At 41.8% G+C, this 17,939-nt stretch overlaps 1 protein-coding gene and 1 long non-coding RNA gene across 14 annotated transcripts in view; one reads left to right on the top strand and one right to left on the bottom strand.

Annotated features, from left to right (window-relative positions):
• PCSK5 (proprotein convertase subtilisin/kexin type 5) overlaps positions 1 to 17,939 on the top strand; it is a 492,571-nt gene that overhangs the window by 388,447 nt on the left and 86,185 nt on the right. For all 4 annotated transcript variants that reach the window (XM_070480332.1, XM_070480331.1, XM_070480335.1 and 1 more), the window contains exons 21-24: positions 3,354 to 3,456; positions 9,968 to 10,104; positions 15,129 to 15,335; positions 16,686 to 16,754. In XM_070480332.1, the coding sequence (XP_070336433.1) occupies positions 3,354 to 3,456; positions 9,968 to 10,104; positions 15,129 to 15,335; positions 16,686 to 16,754 (516 nt within the window). The remainder of the gene's footprint in view (positions 1 to 3,353; positions 3,457 to 9,967; positions 10,105 to 15,128; positions 15,336 to 16,685; positions 16,755 to 17,939) is intronic.
• LOC139039485 (uncharacterized) overlaps positions 1 to 17,939 on the bottom strand; it is a 126,783-nt gene that overhangs the window by 78,131 nt on the left and 30,713 nt on the right. The window lies entirely within an intron of this gene.

Genomic DNA, 17,939 nt, shown 5'->3' with positions numbered 1-17,939 from the left:
AAAATAATAAGATGCTGGGGATACTCAGTATCTTAACAGCAAATTAGGTAGTGACATCACATTCTGAGAATGAGTGGGGATGAAATGGGTGGGACTTGGGTCTTGGAAAAGTTGGCCTAGTCCAAACAAGGAATGCAAGGGGGAACTAGACAGATGAATGAGAAAAAGATGACCAAGCAGCCTAGGGCTCCACCTAAGGGTAAGCTAGATTCATAGTGGGGCAGAAGAAGGCTGTGTTGGGAGTGTGTACTTGAAATCTCAGAGATGGGGCAACTCCAAGTGATGATTATATCTAAGTTGGTATTCTGTGAACATCAAGAGAGACCATAACAGGTGAGCAGATCAAGAAGTACAAGCCCAAGCTGTCAGTGCCACCTACTGGCTTATGGAAGCCAAAGAGGAGGCAAATCAGATACAGAGTATAATTTAAAATTTTCACAGTAATAACTGGATAACCCTTGCTTGACCGAGCCATGCATCATCTGTAATTACAAAGGAGATTCTGGGTATAGATATGGGATAACTCTCAGAACCAGCTAAGTAGCATTCGATTTAGCAGAGCAAGCAAGGTGTGTTTAATTTAAAATCCTACCCTAGCATTGACTCTGATATATCATGGAGGTTAAGGTAGACGGATACTAGGAGCTGGGAGACCCACATCACTGTGTCAGTTCCTACAGGCATGGGTGCCAAGGCAAAGGGATGGTCTTTGCTTCTAGGTCTAGCAGAATCTAGCATATGCCTTGCTTCTCTGTTTAAGACTTTAACCTAGACTGTCCAAGAAGTCAAAGGCATGTGGCCAGTATTTGTATTGTAACTTTCTCTTTACAAATCATTCTACCCAAAAATCTTTGCAAACCCAAGAAAAGAGCCTTTTAAAATTTGCATATCTAAATCTCACCGAGCACCTGGCACACAGATGGTCAAAAAATATCCATGGAATAAATGAGTGAGCTGTGTTCTCCATGATCCTACATTTCTCTAGAACACACTTTCTTTGGGTTTAGGAGTCTCTGTGACTGTCTCCCATTCCTGTTGCACTCAGCACACATCTTTTGAAAGATACATAGCTATCACCTAAGTCTGTAAACACAGATCATTTTCATTGGCCATGTAGGCATGATCTGCTTCTTCCTACCTGGTCCACCCTGGGTCCTCCTCTGCTCTTTACCTTGCTGATGCCTGGACTGAAAATCACACTGCTCAACTGACTGTGCCTCCTTCAGCAAAAATGGAAGAGATTTCAGCAAGGGCAATAACAAAGAGGTGAAATGGTGGAGCCTAAGTAAATAAAAAGAAGGCTGCAGAAATACAATGCCTGTATTGTAACCACCACTCCTACTAGACAGAAATCCCAGCTTTTTTCTGCCTCAGGATGCTGATTACCAAAAGTACAACTAGTCCATTCTAACACCTTTGTGTGAATTAGTAAAGGGTGCTCCCTACAGAGGCAGCGGCTGCCCACACCAGAGTGCCTGGCTTGGTGAGATGAACCTGCGGGGAGGGGTGGTTTTCCACCTCAACTAGACGATTTGGGCTTTGAGCGCAGTGAACAAGGCACATCTGCATTCCTTGCCCCCTCTGGTTCCTCACTCTTAGGGGCTAGGACTTCTGGGAGTCACTCCTTGGTTAAGAACCACAGTCCCATTCTAAAAATTATACTTTTCTGGTCCACGTTGCATCCTGGCAAGGAAGAAAAGAATCCAAGATAAGCAGGGTGGGCCACTGTTAGATGCCTGTTCTGCTCTGAGTATATATTCTTCCCCATTAATTAACAAAACCAATAGACTTAGTCTCTGTGAAAGGCTTTTTCTGCTATGTAAAGGCAAATTCTAGTTGCCTCTTCATTTTCACTTCTGGGGTTTAGTGCTAGCAAGTGGAAGATTTATGTAGGTAAGGGCTGCCTTACCCAACTCTGCTAGTTCAGTAAAGCTATAGGGAAAGGCAGAGGGGTGGATTCACTCCACTCCTCATCAGTAAAGTTCAAGTTTCCAGGGCTTTTTGCAAGACAACTACAATAAATCAGGCCGTGGACCTCGGAGTTTGAGTAAGACCATTTGACTTAACCAGGGGCAAGTCTTGTCCCATCCCTCTTCTGGCTGGATGGATCTCAAACTGACAACGTTCAACAGGCTTACAGGGCTGTGAAAGTTGGAAGTGAGGTAGGGGGCAAGTGAAGGTTGTGACTTAACTGAAATCTGAAACTATATTTCCTGGGTGTAATCAATTTCCAAATCATACAAAGTGGGTCTTTGGATCTGACTGAGACATTTTTCCACATTTTTTTTTTTCTTTTTAAGACAATGACAATGTGGTGGGAATAAAGGGTTGAATTCAATGAATGGAGACCCATTATTGGATTATCACCAGCAATAAGGCTGGCTTCTCTCCACTGCCTTTGCCATGTGAAAAAATTTTTAGATGTCCCCAAGTGTGTGAAACTCTTACGGAACATTCATGTGGGAAGGACTCATATGGGTTTTTCCTTGGGAAAGATGAACTTCTCTGGCTATCTGCTTATTGCTACTCTCTCAGGGTGAGATGCAACTCACATCTGTCCAATGTCAGCCAAGATTCAGTTGGCATTTCTGACTAGTAATCACAATCAACCCCTCCCTCTGGAGCAGTGGGACAAGATCTGGGCAGGTTATGCCTGTGGCTTGACCTCAACCAGGATTATACCTGGGGTCTCTGTGGGCCAGAAGCCCTCAGGTTTTAACAGGAAAGTTAGTAGGAACTCAGTAAAGCGGTCCTGTAGGACACCCCACCCCAGCCTCTTTCTACTTGTATAACACATATAACACTTATATAACACATTTATAACACATGTTGACTAGATTCAGAATTATGTCACTGCCTCGTAACTTTTTGACGTTCTAACTTCTGGGACCCTTGGGAGAGTAACAGTTTTAACTATAAAGGAAATCAACTCTGAATATTCATTGGAAGGACTGGTGCTGAAGTTGAAGCTCTAATACTTTGGCCATCTGATGCGAAGAGCTGACTATTGGGAAAGACCATGATGTTGGGAAAGACTGAAGGCAGGAGGAAAAGGGGACGAGAGGATGAGACGGTTGGATGGCATCACTGACTCAGTGGACATGAGTTTGAGCAAGCTCTGGGAGATAGTGAAGGACAGGGAAGCCTGGCGTGCTGCAGTTCACAGGGTTGCAAAGCGTCGGACACGACTTAGCAACTGAACAACAACAACATAAGGTCAGGATTTAGGACTGGTTGCTGAGCCATTCGAGGTCTCTTCTCTCTGAACTGTCTCCACTGTTTTTTCACAGCCACAGAGTGATATGGCTGCTCTCATGTAGAAATCAGATAAACAACTAGATTTTGTTCCCCAGGAGAATACGTCGATGAGCACGGCCACTGCCAGACCTGCGAAGCCTCGTGTGCCCGGTGCCGAGGACCAACCCAGGAAGACTGCACAGGCTGCCCTCTCACAAGGTGAGGGACCTTTCTCAGCATCTCCTGGGGTTACAAGCTCCTGAAAGGCAGGATGGAGAGAAGAGGTGCTTACCACCTGGAGGGACCCCTTGGGCATACAAAAAAAAAAGAATCATATTCTTTCCCCTGACATAGAAAACCACCGTGGTCTGGCCACAGCTCACTTCTTTGGCATCCTCTTGCCATGGTACCCCATAACCATCATAAGAATAGGTTCCCTGAACACTAGATAAGCCTTCTCGTCAATGAAGGCGATAGTGGCTTTGATGCCTAGAATCTCATCCCTTTCTGCACACCCATCCTTCAACCATCATCTCCATCTGCTGAATCTACTCACATTTCTAGAGTCAATTCAAGGGTGAACTGTTCTATGAAAGCATTTGTTACCTCTTTCCAATAGAATTAACCTCGCCTTTATGTCCCCTATACTCTGTACAAACTTCCATAAGTGCACTTGTGACTGACATTTTAAGACACTGATTCACAAATCTATTTGTTAGACTGTAAGCCCATTAAAATACTCATCTTTGTATCTCCACTATCTATCACAGTCCTAAGAAAACAGCAGCCACTCAGTCAATGTTTGATAACTGAACGAATGAGGAAATAGCAAATCTCTGAATGGGACGAGCATCTTTGCTAATCACTGAGAATCTCTAGTGAAGAGAGCTGGGAGCACACTGTATTTTTTAATCAATACTCCTCTATTAATAATTCTAGTATTTAATATTTGTTGGTCTCATCACTGCTCTGATAAATGCAAAGGAAGCAGGATCTCTCCCAAGATCAATAAAATCAGGCTGCTCCAGTGGCAAGTAAATCTCTAGCATGGACATCCCCTCTGCCATACACAAGAGTTATTTCATCTAATTCTTTATCTGGATTCTAATACCCTGAGCAGGAACTGTTGTGTATTTGTCTCTTTATTCTCTAGTGATCAGCACACAGTAATATATCAATAAATATATGTTTTACCAAACCTGATAAAGTATATAATTAACATCATGAGCTTGGCTCTCCGAAGAGCTCCCTCAGAAAGAAGAAAAGAAAGGAGGAGGGAGGGAGGAAGGGAAAGAGAGAAATGAGGAAAAAAGAAAGGAAGAAATAAGGAGAGGAGGAGGAAAAGAAGGAAACAAAAGAAGTATCTTACTAGGAATTCTTAATGCTGTGATAACATTTTCTAAGTGTCTCTTTAAGATACCTATACCTCTTGAATTTGTGTTAAGCCAGCTTCAAGGCATATTATTAGACACAGACACTATTTTGAAAATACATTCTGTTTCTCCTTTAAGTCCTCACCAATCAAACCCTACAGCATGTTTGAACATCTTTGAACCAAGGGAACTTGTTCGTATTTGTTTAATAAGGCATTTACCATCACCCAGTGTACACTGAGGAAGTCATGACTGTCCCAGGCTCACCAGAAATGAGAAAAAGTTCAACTACCATCAATGGCCATTTAAAAAATCTAAGCTCATTGGTACAAGAAGATCAGAGGTCTCCTGAGCCATTTGGATAGTTTGGCTTCGGCAGCCCATGGATTAGCTTTTGAAGATAGAAAAGCAAGTGTGTAGATCTCAGAAACTATTTTGAAAGATAGAGTCATTGACTTGTTTGTTCTCAAAAGGGCAGCAAGGTATTTTCTTTAGGTGTTCTCCAAAGTATTTCCCTGACTGGAATCAGGTATTTTCAAGACAGTCTTCAGTACCTGCTTTATGTGCAAAGTCAATGAATTTTTTAAAATAGGTGACTTGGGGGAGGTGGGTCAAATTCAAGGGCTGATGCACTCAGGGACCAGAACACTGGGACAGCTTTTACACCCTAGGTCTGAAGCAAAACTTGTAGCCTTAGAAGAAAAGAGGCTTGATAGAAACTGGAGCTGGAGGCGACATAACCACTCCAGAACCATGAAAGGAGGAACCTGCGCTGTGACTCCAGAAGGAATAATTACCACAACCTCTCTCCTCCCATCCTCAGATCTCCTGCTGGTGTTTCCTTGTCTGAAACATCTGAATTCCAAAGGGAAACACCGCTTACGAGTGAGGAAAAGTGAGCTTAGAAATGCAGTCTCTAATGGGCACTAGTCTGGCACAGCAGGTCAGAGACGGCAGAAAATGGACATGTGGTAGCAGTAAGGTGCAGCAAATGGGACAGACAGGACTACTGGGCCCTCTGATTTTCTTTCTATTCTTACGCTTTTGGAGAATCTCTAGTACTGACAGAATAAAGGTCATCCCTAAAGGAGCTTTTACTTGGGAAAGAAATGTTAACTTAGAGGTTTTCTTAATATGAGAGAGAAGTAAATCAGTGGGAATGTAGATAAGATTGCTCATGTGCTGATAATTGGTGAAGCTGAAAGATGAGTACCTGGCCGGGGGGGGGGGGGGGCGGGGGGGCGGTCTGTTATGTCTTGTTTATTTTACACGTTTAAGCTCTTCCAAAATAAAAATTTAAAAAATAATTTAATTCTGAAGTTGTTTTACAGGAAATTAAAAAGCCCTCTCTTTATCTTCTAGTTTTCCCTTTGGTGGTGGTGGTGGTTTAGTCACTTGTTGAGTCCAACTTTTGTGACCCCATGGACCATATACAGCCCACCAGGCTCCTCTGTCCACGGGATCTCCCAGGCAAGAATACTAGACTATGTTGCCATTACATTTTCTACAAACCTTTGGATTCATTTTGCTCCTTTGAGATGATTAAAAACTTGGGGTATAGTCTTTGTCATTGCTATATAACATGTATTAGGTTGGCCAAAATGTTTGTTTGGGTTTTTCCATAACACCTTACGGAAAAATCCGAATGAACTTTCTGGCCAGTTCAATAGCTCTATAATGTCATGGTCCTCACTGCCCAAGATAATTTCCCAACCCAGTCCTGAAGGAATTGCAGAGTCCATGAACTAATTAAAAACATGTAAAAGTTTCCTGACCCACCCTCAAATGTTTTATTTGATCTGTTTCAAGAATTCGGGGTGGGAGGGGGAAACCTTTTGTCAGATTTCATTCTGTTACAACATTACCAAGAAACTACAGTAAATATTCTTATGATGGTTTTAGTTAGGCAAACCAACAGTCAACAGAGAGGTCCAGCTAACCCTAACTTGCGACTTTTCTGCTTCAGTTCACTTCTCTCTCTCTCTCTCTCTCTCTCTCTCTCTCTCTCTCTCTCTCTCTCTCTCTCTCTCTCTCTCTCACGCACACACACACACACACAGGAGCCTCTGGAAAATTTAGTGCCAATGTTGAGAACTTCACCTCTGGCAGCTCTTCAAGCACTTGGTTTTACCACCTTCTTCCTTTCCATGAGGCCTGTTGGACTCAGAACAGTTCACTGCTAATGAAAAAGCCAAAAGCATGTGTGACCTGGGGACAGAAGGGCTTCGCCACTACAATGAGCTTGCTTGGGTGTCTCAGAAATACACAAACTGGATGACCAGTGTCCCAGAGATGGCTGGAGTTGGCTTTAAAGAACATTTTCATCAGCCCCATGAAGCCCAGACTAAGATAATCTCTTCTCCTCCACTAGGGGAGATCTGTTAGTATCTGTGGGAATCTGTCACTTGAGATGGGACTTTTCTTCAAGTTCCTTAACAATTTCTCTTAAGTAGTTTGCAGGAGATGATGTAATTCAGTCCTTCACTCAAGCACAACTAGTTTCCTTATCATTAAATTTTTATAAAGAATCATGTTCTTACAAAAACTGAGTATGTCACTTGTGCTTTCTTCAAGGTAGGGATAGAGGGAGGTGGCTTAAAGCACAATAATTTGCTTTAACTCAGTTCAGTCACTCAGTTGTGTCCGACTCTTTGAGACCCCATGAATAGCAGCACACCAGGCCTCCCTGTCCCTCACCAACTCCCAGAGTTTACTCAAACTCATGCCCATTGAGTTGGTGATGCCATCCAACCATCTCATCCTCTGTCCTCCCCTTCTCCTCCTGCCCCCAATCCTTCCCAGCATCAGGGTCTTTTCCAATGAGTCAGCTCTTCTCATCAGGTAGCCAAAGTACTGGAGGTTCAGCTTCAACATCAGTCCTTCCAATGAACACCCAGGACTGATCTCCTTTAGGATGGACTGATTGGATCTCCTTGCAGTCCAAGGGACTCTCAAGAGTCTTCTCCAACACCACAGTTCAAAAGCATCAATTCTTTGGTGCTCAGCTTTCTTCACAGTCCAACTATCACATCCATACATGACCACTGGAAAAACCATAGCTTTGACTAGATGAAGCTTTGTTGACAAAGTAATGTCTTTGCTTTTGAATATGCTATCTAGGTTGGTCATAACTTCCCTTCCAAGGAGTAAGCGTCTTTTAATTTCACGGCTGCAATCACCATCTGCAGTGATTTTGGAGCCCAACAAAATAAAGTCTGACACTGTTTCCCCATCTATTTCCCATGAAGTGATGCTGAGTACTGTCTTAAACTCAGGCTCTCAAGTAAACACAGACAGCCCTTCCCCTACATAAACATGGCAGCACACCCTTTGCTTCACTGCCACACCCACTCAAGTTTCTGAATGGTTTTAAAAGGTTCCAACCATTGACGGTATTAGATCACTCTCTCAAGAGAAATAAATGCCCCCAAAACCAAGCTGTCATCTCTTCCCACAAAGAATAAAATGGTGATGTACTTTCCATCTTTTTCTCAATTTAGCAAGAAAGTGAACCTTCACAAATAAACATGCCCCATTCTCCTTCTTAGTGAAGAACAGAGTAGTTCACTTGTTCAAAAACCTCAGAAAGCTCTTACAGAGTTTTTTCATAAAGGAGGGTTTTGTCATGTTTCTTTCTTTTTTTTTTAACTAGCCACATCCAAATTATTCCTTGACAAATCCTCTAGCTCAGAGACCAGAGCCAGGGTGGGGTCAGGATTTCCCAGCTAGCATTAGTGCCATCAGCTGAACATGTCGGGCCTAAGAGCACAGTCTTCCCATTACAGGTTGTGGTGCAGGAGATCTGTTCTGACATGGACAGACAGATGTGTGTGCGTGTCTTTTTTGGGGCTCCACACATTGCAGTGGGCCAAAAGTATTATTCACTCCATTGTGCCGGGTAGGGTGACCAGAACTTGAGGGGCTGAGGATCCAAGAACAAGGCAGCCTTCTTGTGTGGTTGGCCTGAATTCCATTCTGTTTCCAACCAGATGCAAATGACACAGACTTTCAGGGATGAGGTGGAAGACTGCAAGCAACACATACTCAGGATGCCTTGTCCCCACACCAGTCTCCTCCAAACCCAGGATTGAAATGCCAGTCCTCCATTTAGGGCTGATTCTAGCTATAGAAATAGAAGAAGTTTGACAAACCAATGCCACCCCAGGAATGAGTTGTGACATCGTTCTGGGTGGAGAGGAAGAAACCCTCACAGTGTTTGCAGGCCTTCAGCTCTCCCAGACGGGGACACCAGCATCATGCCCTCCGGGGGAGCATGTATGTGCTAATACTCAAGTTACCCTCACAACTGACACCATAACTATTACTCTAAGGAAGATCTCTGAGACGCTGGTTTGCACCACCTGTATGACTTAGGTAGGCGTCATTTAGCAAGTTCCACAGTAACCTAGACCACCACTGAGAAGTCTTCAAAGTAAATTCCCTAGGCCAGCACCATGAACACGATCCAAGAACTTGTCAAAAATGCAGATTCTTGGCTCTCTCCCCCGAGGATAGACTGAATCCGAAACCCTGGGATTGGAGCTCCCCTGTTCACTTCATCCATTCACATTACTCATCTGACTTGCACTTAGACATTGTGTATTTTTTTTCTGAGCAAAATTCTTGGATGCAATTTACTTCATCACATGGGGTTACTTTGCAAGGGAAAGAAGAAAGAAAACTTGGAAAATATTAACCATGACATTATGATATATATATTGCATGTATATAAAACCAAAGGTTTTAGAAGCCCTGATACTAACTTATCTGTGGTGCCCTTGTAGGTAATGGCAAACACGGTCTGAAAATAGACTGTGGTACCCTATACACCAGGAAACACTTGCAAAAATGACACTCAAAATCAGAGTTCATCGATTACTTGCCAGGTTTGTAAGTAGCACTTAAACTACAGGACAGCGCTTCTTCAAGAGCCCTTGGACTTGACATTTCCTTGCAAAGTGTGGGCACATTGATAACTAAAGAAAGATACTTTCTCGAAAGCCTCTGGATTCAAAGACCACTAACGTGCCTTTAAAGTTCAAAGACCCCATCTGAGTGTTGACTGGGTTTGGCTGGAGCCTACAGTGTGGGTTTAATCCCCCCAGGGCACTGGTTAATTTGTTTGAAACAAGAATCAAGATTACATCTACAGCCAGTTCCTGGAATGCCTGCTGTTGGGTCCAAATCTTTGGCCAAGGATGGGTACGTGACTAATTCTCCCCATGTTCTAAGATGATCAGTCCCAGGCATCACCCTTGTTTCTGGAACAATGAAACCAAGTCTGTGCAGAAAAACACAAACACCACATGTTCTAATACTTAATGCTGCCATTACAAACTAAGTCTGCTTGCCTCTAGGATTTTTGATGATGGCCGCTGCGTTTTCAACTGTTCCTTGGGCAAATTTGAATTCAGGAACCAGTGTCATCCATGTCACTTCACCTGCCAAGAATGCCAAGGAGATGGGCCTTCCAGCTGCACCTCCTGTGGAGTAGGTGAGAGAATCTGGTTGCTCATTTCTTCCCCTAACTTCAACCTGCTCTCCCACTGGACATTACTTTGACTCAGAAGCCTCATCTCTGGGGAAGAGGCGGGTGAGATTAGACAGCTGTTCATTAAAGAGTACGTACAGCCTTGGAGTTTCTGCTTATTGTCAGAACATAAGTTCACACTGCTAGAGACACAGACCTACTTCCCCTGAGGAGGTGAGAGAGAAGCTAAGAGATATTTTTCCAGAGAAGGAGAAAGTAAGGGCATGCAAACATGATGACAAGCATGCGCTAGACAGCAAAGCTAAGCTTCACTGAGGTGAAAGTGAAAAGCTAGGAAATTAAGACAGACACATTCAGTCTTCAGGAGAAACAGCCTAAGAGAGGCTGTGTCAGGGTTCCCTCAGCCCTGCGTGATGCCACTTAGAAGCTGTCAGAGCGCTGTAGGATGGCAGGGTCATCTTTTCCAAACACAAATATGACCTTTTCTGTCCCAGACCGCCGCAATTCTCAAGTTTCTGCTGTCATTAGACTACATTCTGTGATCACTCTGGTCCTCTGCACTTTGCCCTTGCCTGCTCTCTAGCCTCCTTACAGAAGCCTGTCTCCAAATTCGACTTCATGAGGGACTGATTTATACTTTACATAATTAAATTTACTTATCTTTAATTGAAGGATAATTGCTTTACAATATTGTGCTGGCTTCTGCCCAACATCAATATAAACCAGCCATAGGTATATCTATGTCTCCTCCCTGCCAACTTCCCCACCCCACCCCTGTAGGCTGTTACAGAGCTCTCGTTTGAGTTCCCCAAGTCATATAACAAATTCCCACTGCCTATCTATTTTACATATGGTAATGAATATGTTTCCATGTTACTCTCTCCATTCATTCCACTCCCTCCTTCCTCCCACTCCCCACATCCATAAGTCTGTTCTCTATGTCTGCATCTCCGCTGCGGTCCTGCAAATAGGTTCAGGGACTGATTTATATTTTATTTGCCCTACACTTTAAAAATCTGAATGAAATTGGGAAATTATAAAAAGAAATTTAAAAATTGGGAAATTAAAAAAAATTTTTTTAATTTTTTAAAAATTAAAAATTTACTGTATTATCATACCGTAAATGATAGCATGATACTTACATTCAAGTTAACAATCTAACAAACAGGTTTGTCCTCATGTATTATTATTAAAAAATGAAATTTGGAAATTAAAAAAAATTAAAAATCAGGGACTGATTTATATTTTATTTGCCCTACACTTAAAAAATTTGAACGAAATTGGGAAATTAAAAAAATTTTTTCTCTTGAAAACTTGGAAGATTTGGCAACACTGCTCCTTCTGGTCCTCAAATGACTGACTGGAGACCTCCAGGCTGCTCTCTATTTGCCATAGTCCCCACCCCTCCCAGCTGTCTCACTGATCCTGAGGCTGGCAGTTAACATCATCATGGCATTTACATGGTTTTATTGGTGGGAAAGAATTATTTAGCTTTATTCTTGCTTGTCATAAAACAAAGAAAAATGAATAAGTGAATAGTATCATGCATTTGCAGAAAAATGACAGAGAACACATATCTTTGTGTACATTAAAATGATTTCTTTGTGTTTGTAAACAAAGTATATCTGACCAATTTTACCTCTAGCCTGCTTATTCTGTTTCCTTCCTCACCTATAAGATAGTGATCATGGCTGCCTCCTTTTAGGATTATTATGAAAATGAAATGAGATAAAATAATAAAGCACTTAGAATAAGGTGAACTGCACAGGAAGCACACAAAAAATATTAGTAATGATTATTATTACTATTACTATTACTAGTACTACTGTTTTGTTTGTACCCACTTATTTCTATGGGCATTTCAGTCTTTAGCCAAGTTAGTTTTCTATACAGCAGAAATTAAACACATTTTTTTTTTTTTTTTACATTTGTTAATAACACCACTGATCCCATCAGAAAGGGTTTTGAGGACTGAAGAACTGTCAGGCTCACAAGTGCATGCAATAAACACAACACTTAAATCAACTAGACTTCAATAACAATTTTTTAAATGTATTGTGCCACTCCTGTGTATAAGTTAACTCTACATAGGTGCCATGGAAGATACAGTAAATGATAATATGATACTCACATTCAAGTTAACAACCTAACAAAGAGGTTTGTCCTCATGTATTATAAAATGAGAAGATATTAGATAAAGACTGAATGAACGGCAGTAACCCTACCACATGTCACTACTTTCAGCTATAGTGAGCAAAAGAGGCTTCCTGAAGAGGGGATGGTTGGGCAGGTTCTGATTAGCAGGGTTTTCTGCCTGTTAAGAGTGCAATATCCCAAGTCCACATATTAGGGCAGCTAATCCATGATTCAGTGCTACAGAAGATAGATGATGGAATGGATGCAGTTTTGTATCAAGAGGCTTTATTCAAAGGCTGAAATTCCTCTGGCTAGCGAACCCCATCCACACACATAAGCCTCTCCCAACTCTTTGTAGAAATTTCACCTCTTGCTGAATTGTAACTCTGTTAAAGTTAGGTCTGAATCCTTTTGGAAAGGCAGAAGGCTAGTTCTACTGGTGAAAATTCACTCTAGACTCTCACCCCAGTTTATCCTCTACCAAACTGAACCCAAAGCTAAATTCTACCAATTATACAGTAGCTGCAGTAAGCAAAATGTTGAAGTAAACTTTATAAAGTTTATTTTCAGAGTCCTCAGCCTTTTTTTCTTCCTTCCCAGTAATCCTGTTCCCATCCTGCCTGCAACCTTTGACCTTCCTTTCCTCTGGCAAACATCCAATGACTTCACATTGGTCCACCCTCCCTTCTAACAAAATCAGCTGCCAAGATATACTCTGAAAACAATTAATTACTCCTCAGTATAAATGAAAGCCAACTTGAACCTCTCTGGGAGTTCTTTGCTTTTTAACTTTCATCTCACATTGCCACATGAAAGGTTTGGCACCTAACAAAAATATCAGCCCTTCTACTATCAGAACCAGCTTCTCCTACATATCATTACAGGAACTTAAATTCTGAGACTCTGGGCAAGTAGCCAAAATTTTATGTATGATATGCAAATCACTGAGGTATCCAAATTATCACCCAAAACTAAGTGAGCTGCCATGCTGTCAAGCTATTAGAAATATGATCAAATCTTGGCATAATCCTGACCAAGCAGGTGGGTAAAGCCTGCCATTTTGAAGGTGCCTAAGTGATTTCCTTTTGCACAGTCCATGTATTTTAAACAAGACCCTTTAAATCTCTGTCCTTTAAGCCCAAATTATAATACACAAAGGGGTTCAAATAACAAAGCCATATCTGAACAATCAAAATGGAATTGAATAACATTTCTTCTAATATCTGAAATCATCTTCATTCATTTTTAAGATTGTTGATCCAGTTGGATATGTTTGAAAAACAGGAATGTTGACAAATGTGAATTCACTCACTCATTCAATCATTCAATAAACATATATTTAAAACTCATAACCATATGCCAAGCTGTCCCCAAGCCTCTGGATCCTGAGTTGACATCAAATGAAGGTGTAGGGGGTGGACAGGAAGGTGGAGGATAGGGTGGGCTTTTCACTGGTAGCCTTCACATCTTACTATCTACGTGTGGGAAGGCTGGCGCTCTGTAAAGCAGGATCTTTTCTCAATGAGAAATGGTGGACTGAAAAGAACACAACTTGGAAAGTTGACCTTTGTGTGGCCTCTTGAGATTCCAGGTCCCACCAGATTAGGGTTCTGTGCTCCAAACCTTGATCTGTAGATGCAGAATCACCGAACGCACGCTGCATCCTCCCAAACACTCCCTTCCTTTAGAGGATAATGTTCTTCCAGGTCTAACTTGGAGACTGCAAACACTTTTCTTTTTTAACCACTTCTTTGGAGGCTCTCTTTATATTCCATGTCCTGTACGGACCAGCAGACTTCTGGCATGAAACTGCCATCAGAAAAAAAGGGAGCTTCAGAGTTCATAATTCAAGGGTGTGGTTTTTAAACTATATTTGAAATAGGACTTTAATTAAATAAGAAAATTAGGTGAAACCTTTTTAAAGTGCTTAGTTTACAGGTTAAAAAAAAACAGCTGATTGTTGGCAATTTCATGTGGTTCAATTTAATATCATTCTGACTTTTGGATTTTGCACTTGTAACATGAGGCCAGCACTATCTTAAAAAATCTGGCAGCCTTGCTTCTCAAGGGTCAATGGTTCAGGATCTTCATGTGGTAGATCACATGATGAGTGAGCTCTAGATCCAGTTGTTTTAGGGAACACAGATATTTTCAAAAGTAGAAGCACATGGGAGGCCTGATTCACAGCAGACAGATCCCTGGGCACACGAAGCACAAGCGAAAACTTCAGGGGTCGGCGGGGTGCGGGGCAGAGGCTTTCAGGTGCATCTACATTAATCTTGTGTATTTAAGCATGTGATTAGAACAGATTAGAATCCTTTTGTATTGATTATGATAGTTTGCATCCATTTCTCCAGTGACAACATTGGATTCTCCACAGGAGCAAATTCCCAGTCTCATACTGGGGGTACTGCCGATTCTTTCCTTGTAGAGTCCAATGTTGACAGGACTTCCAGGAATTCATGCAAAGGAGTCAAAGAGGGGTGTTTGGTTGAGAGCTTCAGTAGGCTGTCAATACAGGAGTTGGTAGTTGTGCAAAAATTCAGTCCTTAGACAATTAAGACAAGCATGTGATTTTGATAACAGAATTCAAAATCATTCTAAAAGATTGCACTATCATAGAAAATGCATCAAGCACTTGTTTATTCTCATGGGATCTTTATAGTCACCAACTCTGAGAGCTTCCACTGATACCAAAAGGACTTCAAGGAAATCTTTTCAAATAAAAGAAAAGACACTGCATTTTTCATTCAATCCATTCTTATCTCCTTGATCTGCTGGGAGTAAAAGCACTTGGTCAGATCTTTTAAACAAAATGTCTTCAGCTATTGTTATCTTCATAGCTAATTTTGTACATTTTCCCTCTTTTCATTTTGCTCCGTTCTCTTTAGACAAGCGTGGCCGAGAGCGGTTCCTGTACCGGGGGGAGTGTCGAGAGAGCTGCCCCCCAGGCTACTACCCTGACGAGGGCCACATCTGCCAGCCCTGCCCAGACAGCTGTGAGCTCTGTCACAGCACACGCGTCTGCACACGATGTGTGCGCGGCTACTTCGTGATGCCCTCCAATCACAGCTGCCAGAAGTTAGAATGTGGACAAGGTAAAGCTGCCTTGGAGCCGCTGCAGACAAAAGGGGCTGTACCCTGGGTGCCCCAGAGACTTGAGCATCTATCTACCTGGTGCAATGGTCACACCTGGATGATTTCCCACGACTCTTTACAACAAGTGGGGACAGTGATACCTACCCTGTTATCTTTCCCCAAGCATTTCCTTAGACACAATCCAAGGACTAAGGCATGAAGCTAGTCACATACATAGAAGGTGAACTCCAGTGGAGGGTTTATGGGAAAGGTACAATGGAGAGAAAATCAGATTAGAATTCAAATGTCCTGGCCCACAATTTTCTCCTTTCCAATCACTAGTTATGAGACCCTGCGCAAAATCAATCTAACTTCTCCATGCCTTGGTTTCTTCATTTGTGAGAGGGAGAGCATAGCATGCTCTGTGCTTGCTTGCTGGCAGGAACCAGTGAGAATTAGCCGACTTAAAATGACCGGGAAATAAAAAAATGTTCTGGGAATATATGTGTTACTGTTATTGTTCAATTCCTACTTACACTGCAAGAAAGGAATTAAAAAACAGTACATATAGATTTTGCTCTTGTTCATATAAAATGCTGCAGACTTTCTCTGCTGTATAAGAATTATGCCTGGCCTGGTGCTGAAGGAGCTTTAGCACATTTCTAGAATAATGAAGACCTCTTTCTTTTTTCTTCTTAATGCTTACTAAGGTTGTGTGTGTATGTGTGTGTGTGTGCTAAGTCACTTCAGTCATGTCCAACTCTTTGCGACCCTATGGACTGTATACCCCACCAGGCTCCTCTGTTCATTGGATTTTCTAACCAAGAATACTGGAGTGGGTTGCCATGCTCTCCTCCAGCGGATCTTCCCAACCCAGGGATCAAACCTGCGTCTTTTAAGTCTACTGCATTGCAAGGGTTCTTTACCACTAGTGTTGTCTGGGAAGTCCTACTAAGGTAGTATAGAATTTAAAACTTTTAAAAAAGTATTTATGACAACAGACATAAGGAGACAGAGCTTCATCATTTTATATACCCAACCACATTTTTGAAACAGAACTTACTTCTTTAATAGATACAGCACACCAACTTGACTTCAAAACTAGTTGCATGGCATACAGTCTAATTCTGTTCTACTTGCACCCAATCAAGCTAATCCAATCTACTAAATATTTATTAAATTAATAGAAGGAGATAAAAAATGTGGGTGACATACTTATCTCCAAAGCATGGTTTAGGGTTTCATAACTGCTCTACAATTTGCTTGAAAATAAGCTACACACCAACATATTTTTATAGCAATTATTTGTGTTTCCATTCAGTGAAAGTAAAGTGAAACTGTGCTTTTTTATTTCTCTTTATATTGTGTAGGTGAAATCCAAGACCCAGACTATGAAGAATGTGTGTCTTGTGAAGAAGGGTGTCTGGGATGCAGCTTGGGTATGTCATCTTCCCTTTTGCTTAGAGTTGAAACAACTGTGTCCTTCCTACATCCTCTCCTGTCATTCCTTCAACAGGGGCTCTTGTCATTGTTGTCATTGTCAATATCCATTATGTAGGCTAACTCTAACACAAACGTGGTTACCGAGAGAGATACTCCCTTTTGAGGCAATGGATAGGTCACTTGTCTTCATGAAACTCAACTTTAGGAAAGGACAATCACACAAGAAGGAAGTAGCATTTAGAGTCAAGACATTTAAAGATAAAATACTAATTTTTTAGAAAGCAAAAACAGATCTACACTAAGTAATGAAAGCATTAAAATCTAAAAGATGAGCAATTCCCAGTGTTTCTTATGAAGAGACAAGAGGTGGTCTTTCTTGCAGGGAGCAAGGATAAATGTTTGGACAATCTTGATTTCACTTTTTTGCCCATTTCAGACCATATCTGCCCATTCCCAGCTCATTTGCTCATTTTCCCAGCTAAATTTTGTGGTCTCTTTTTACCCCTTTGCTATCGTGTACTGGGTGCCCATGCTGACATCTTTATGCATCATGGACAGAGGGGTGTGTGCATATGTTTGTGTGTGTGTGTACCTGCACGGGCGTGTGTGTAAAATCTCAAACCTATGATTTTGACTCTTAAAAGTTTAAAGGGATGGATGAATGTGTGTGGATTTATTTAGGATCAGTGAGAATCTTGGCACGGGGCTGGGAACAGTGACAACCGTGATCTACATTGTACCCACCCCTCCCCTAGTTGATTCGGTTAAAGATGAAACCGAGCCATCTTCCCTGGGAAACAAATTCCATGGAAGACCCTAGCCATCTAGAGACTCAAACTCCAAAAGAATCACTCTGAAAAAAAAAAGAGATAAATTAGATAGTTTGATTCACTTTACAAAGTGCTGTTAAAAGACTACATTCACGCCTTTAAGAAACTTTAATTGTCTACTGTGTGCAGAGTGTTGTCCATGGCAGAGGGAATTCAAAGGCAATGTGATTGAGATTCTGCTGGAAGGACCCCTCTGGCTGCTCTAAATGGCAGACCTGGAACCGTGTCTTTTGCAAGTCAGCCCGCCAGAGTAGAGAGAGGTATCCAGGGCAGTAGGATTACAGGAGAGGGTGACACAGAGTCACGCAGAACAATCTGCTAATTTCTCATTTGAAAATTTCTCTTAATTTA

This window comes from Odocoileus virginianus, chromosome 18 (assembly GCF_023699985.2).
Source record: "Odocoileus virginianus isolate 20LAN1187 ecotype Illinois chromosome 18, Ovbor_1.2, whole genome shotgun sequence".
Lineage (NCBI taxonomy): Eukaryota > Metazoa > Chordata > Mammalia > Artiodactyla > Cervidae > Odocoileus > Odocoileus virginianus.
The sequence above is the reverse complement of the archived record's forward strand: the minus strand, read 5'-3'. Positions and strand labels throughout refer to the sequence as shown.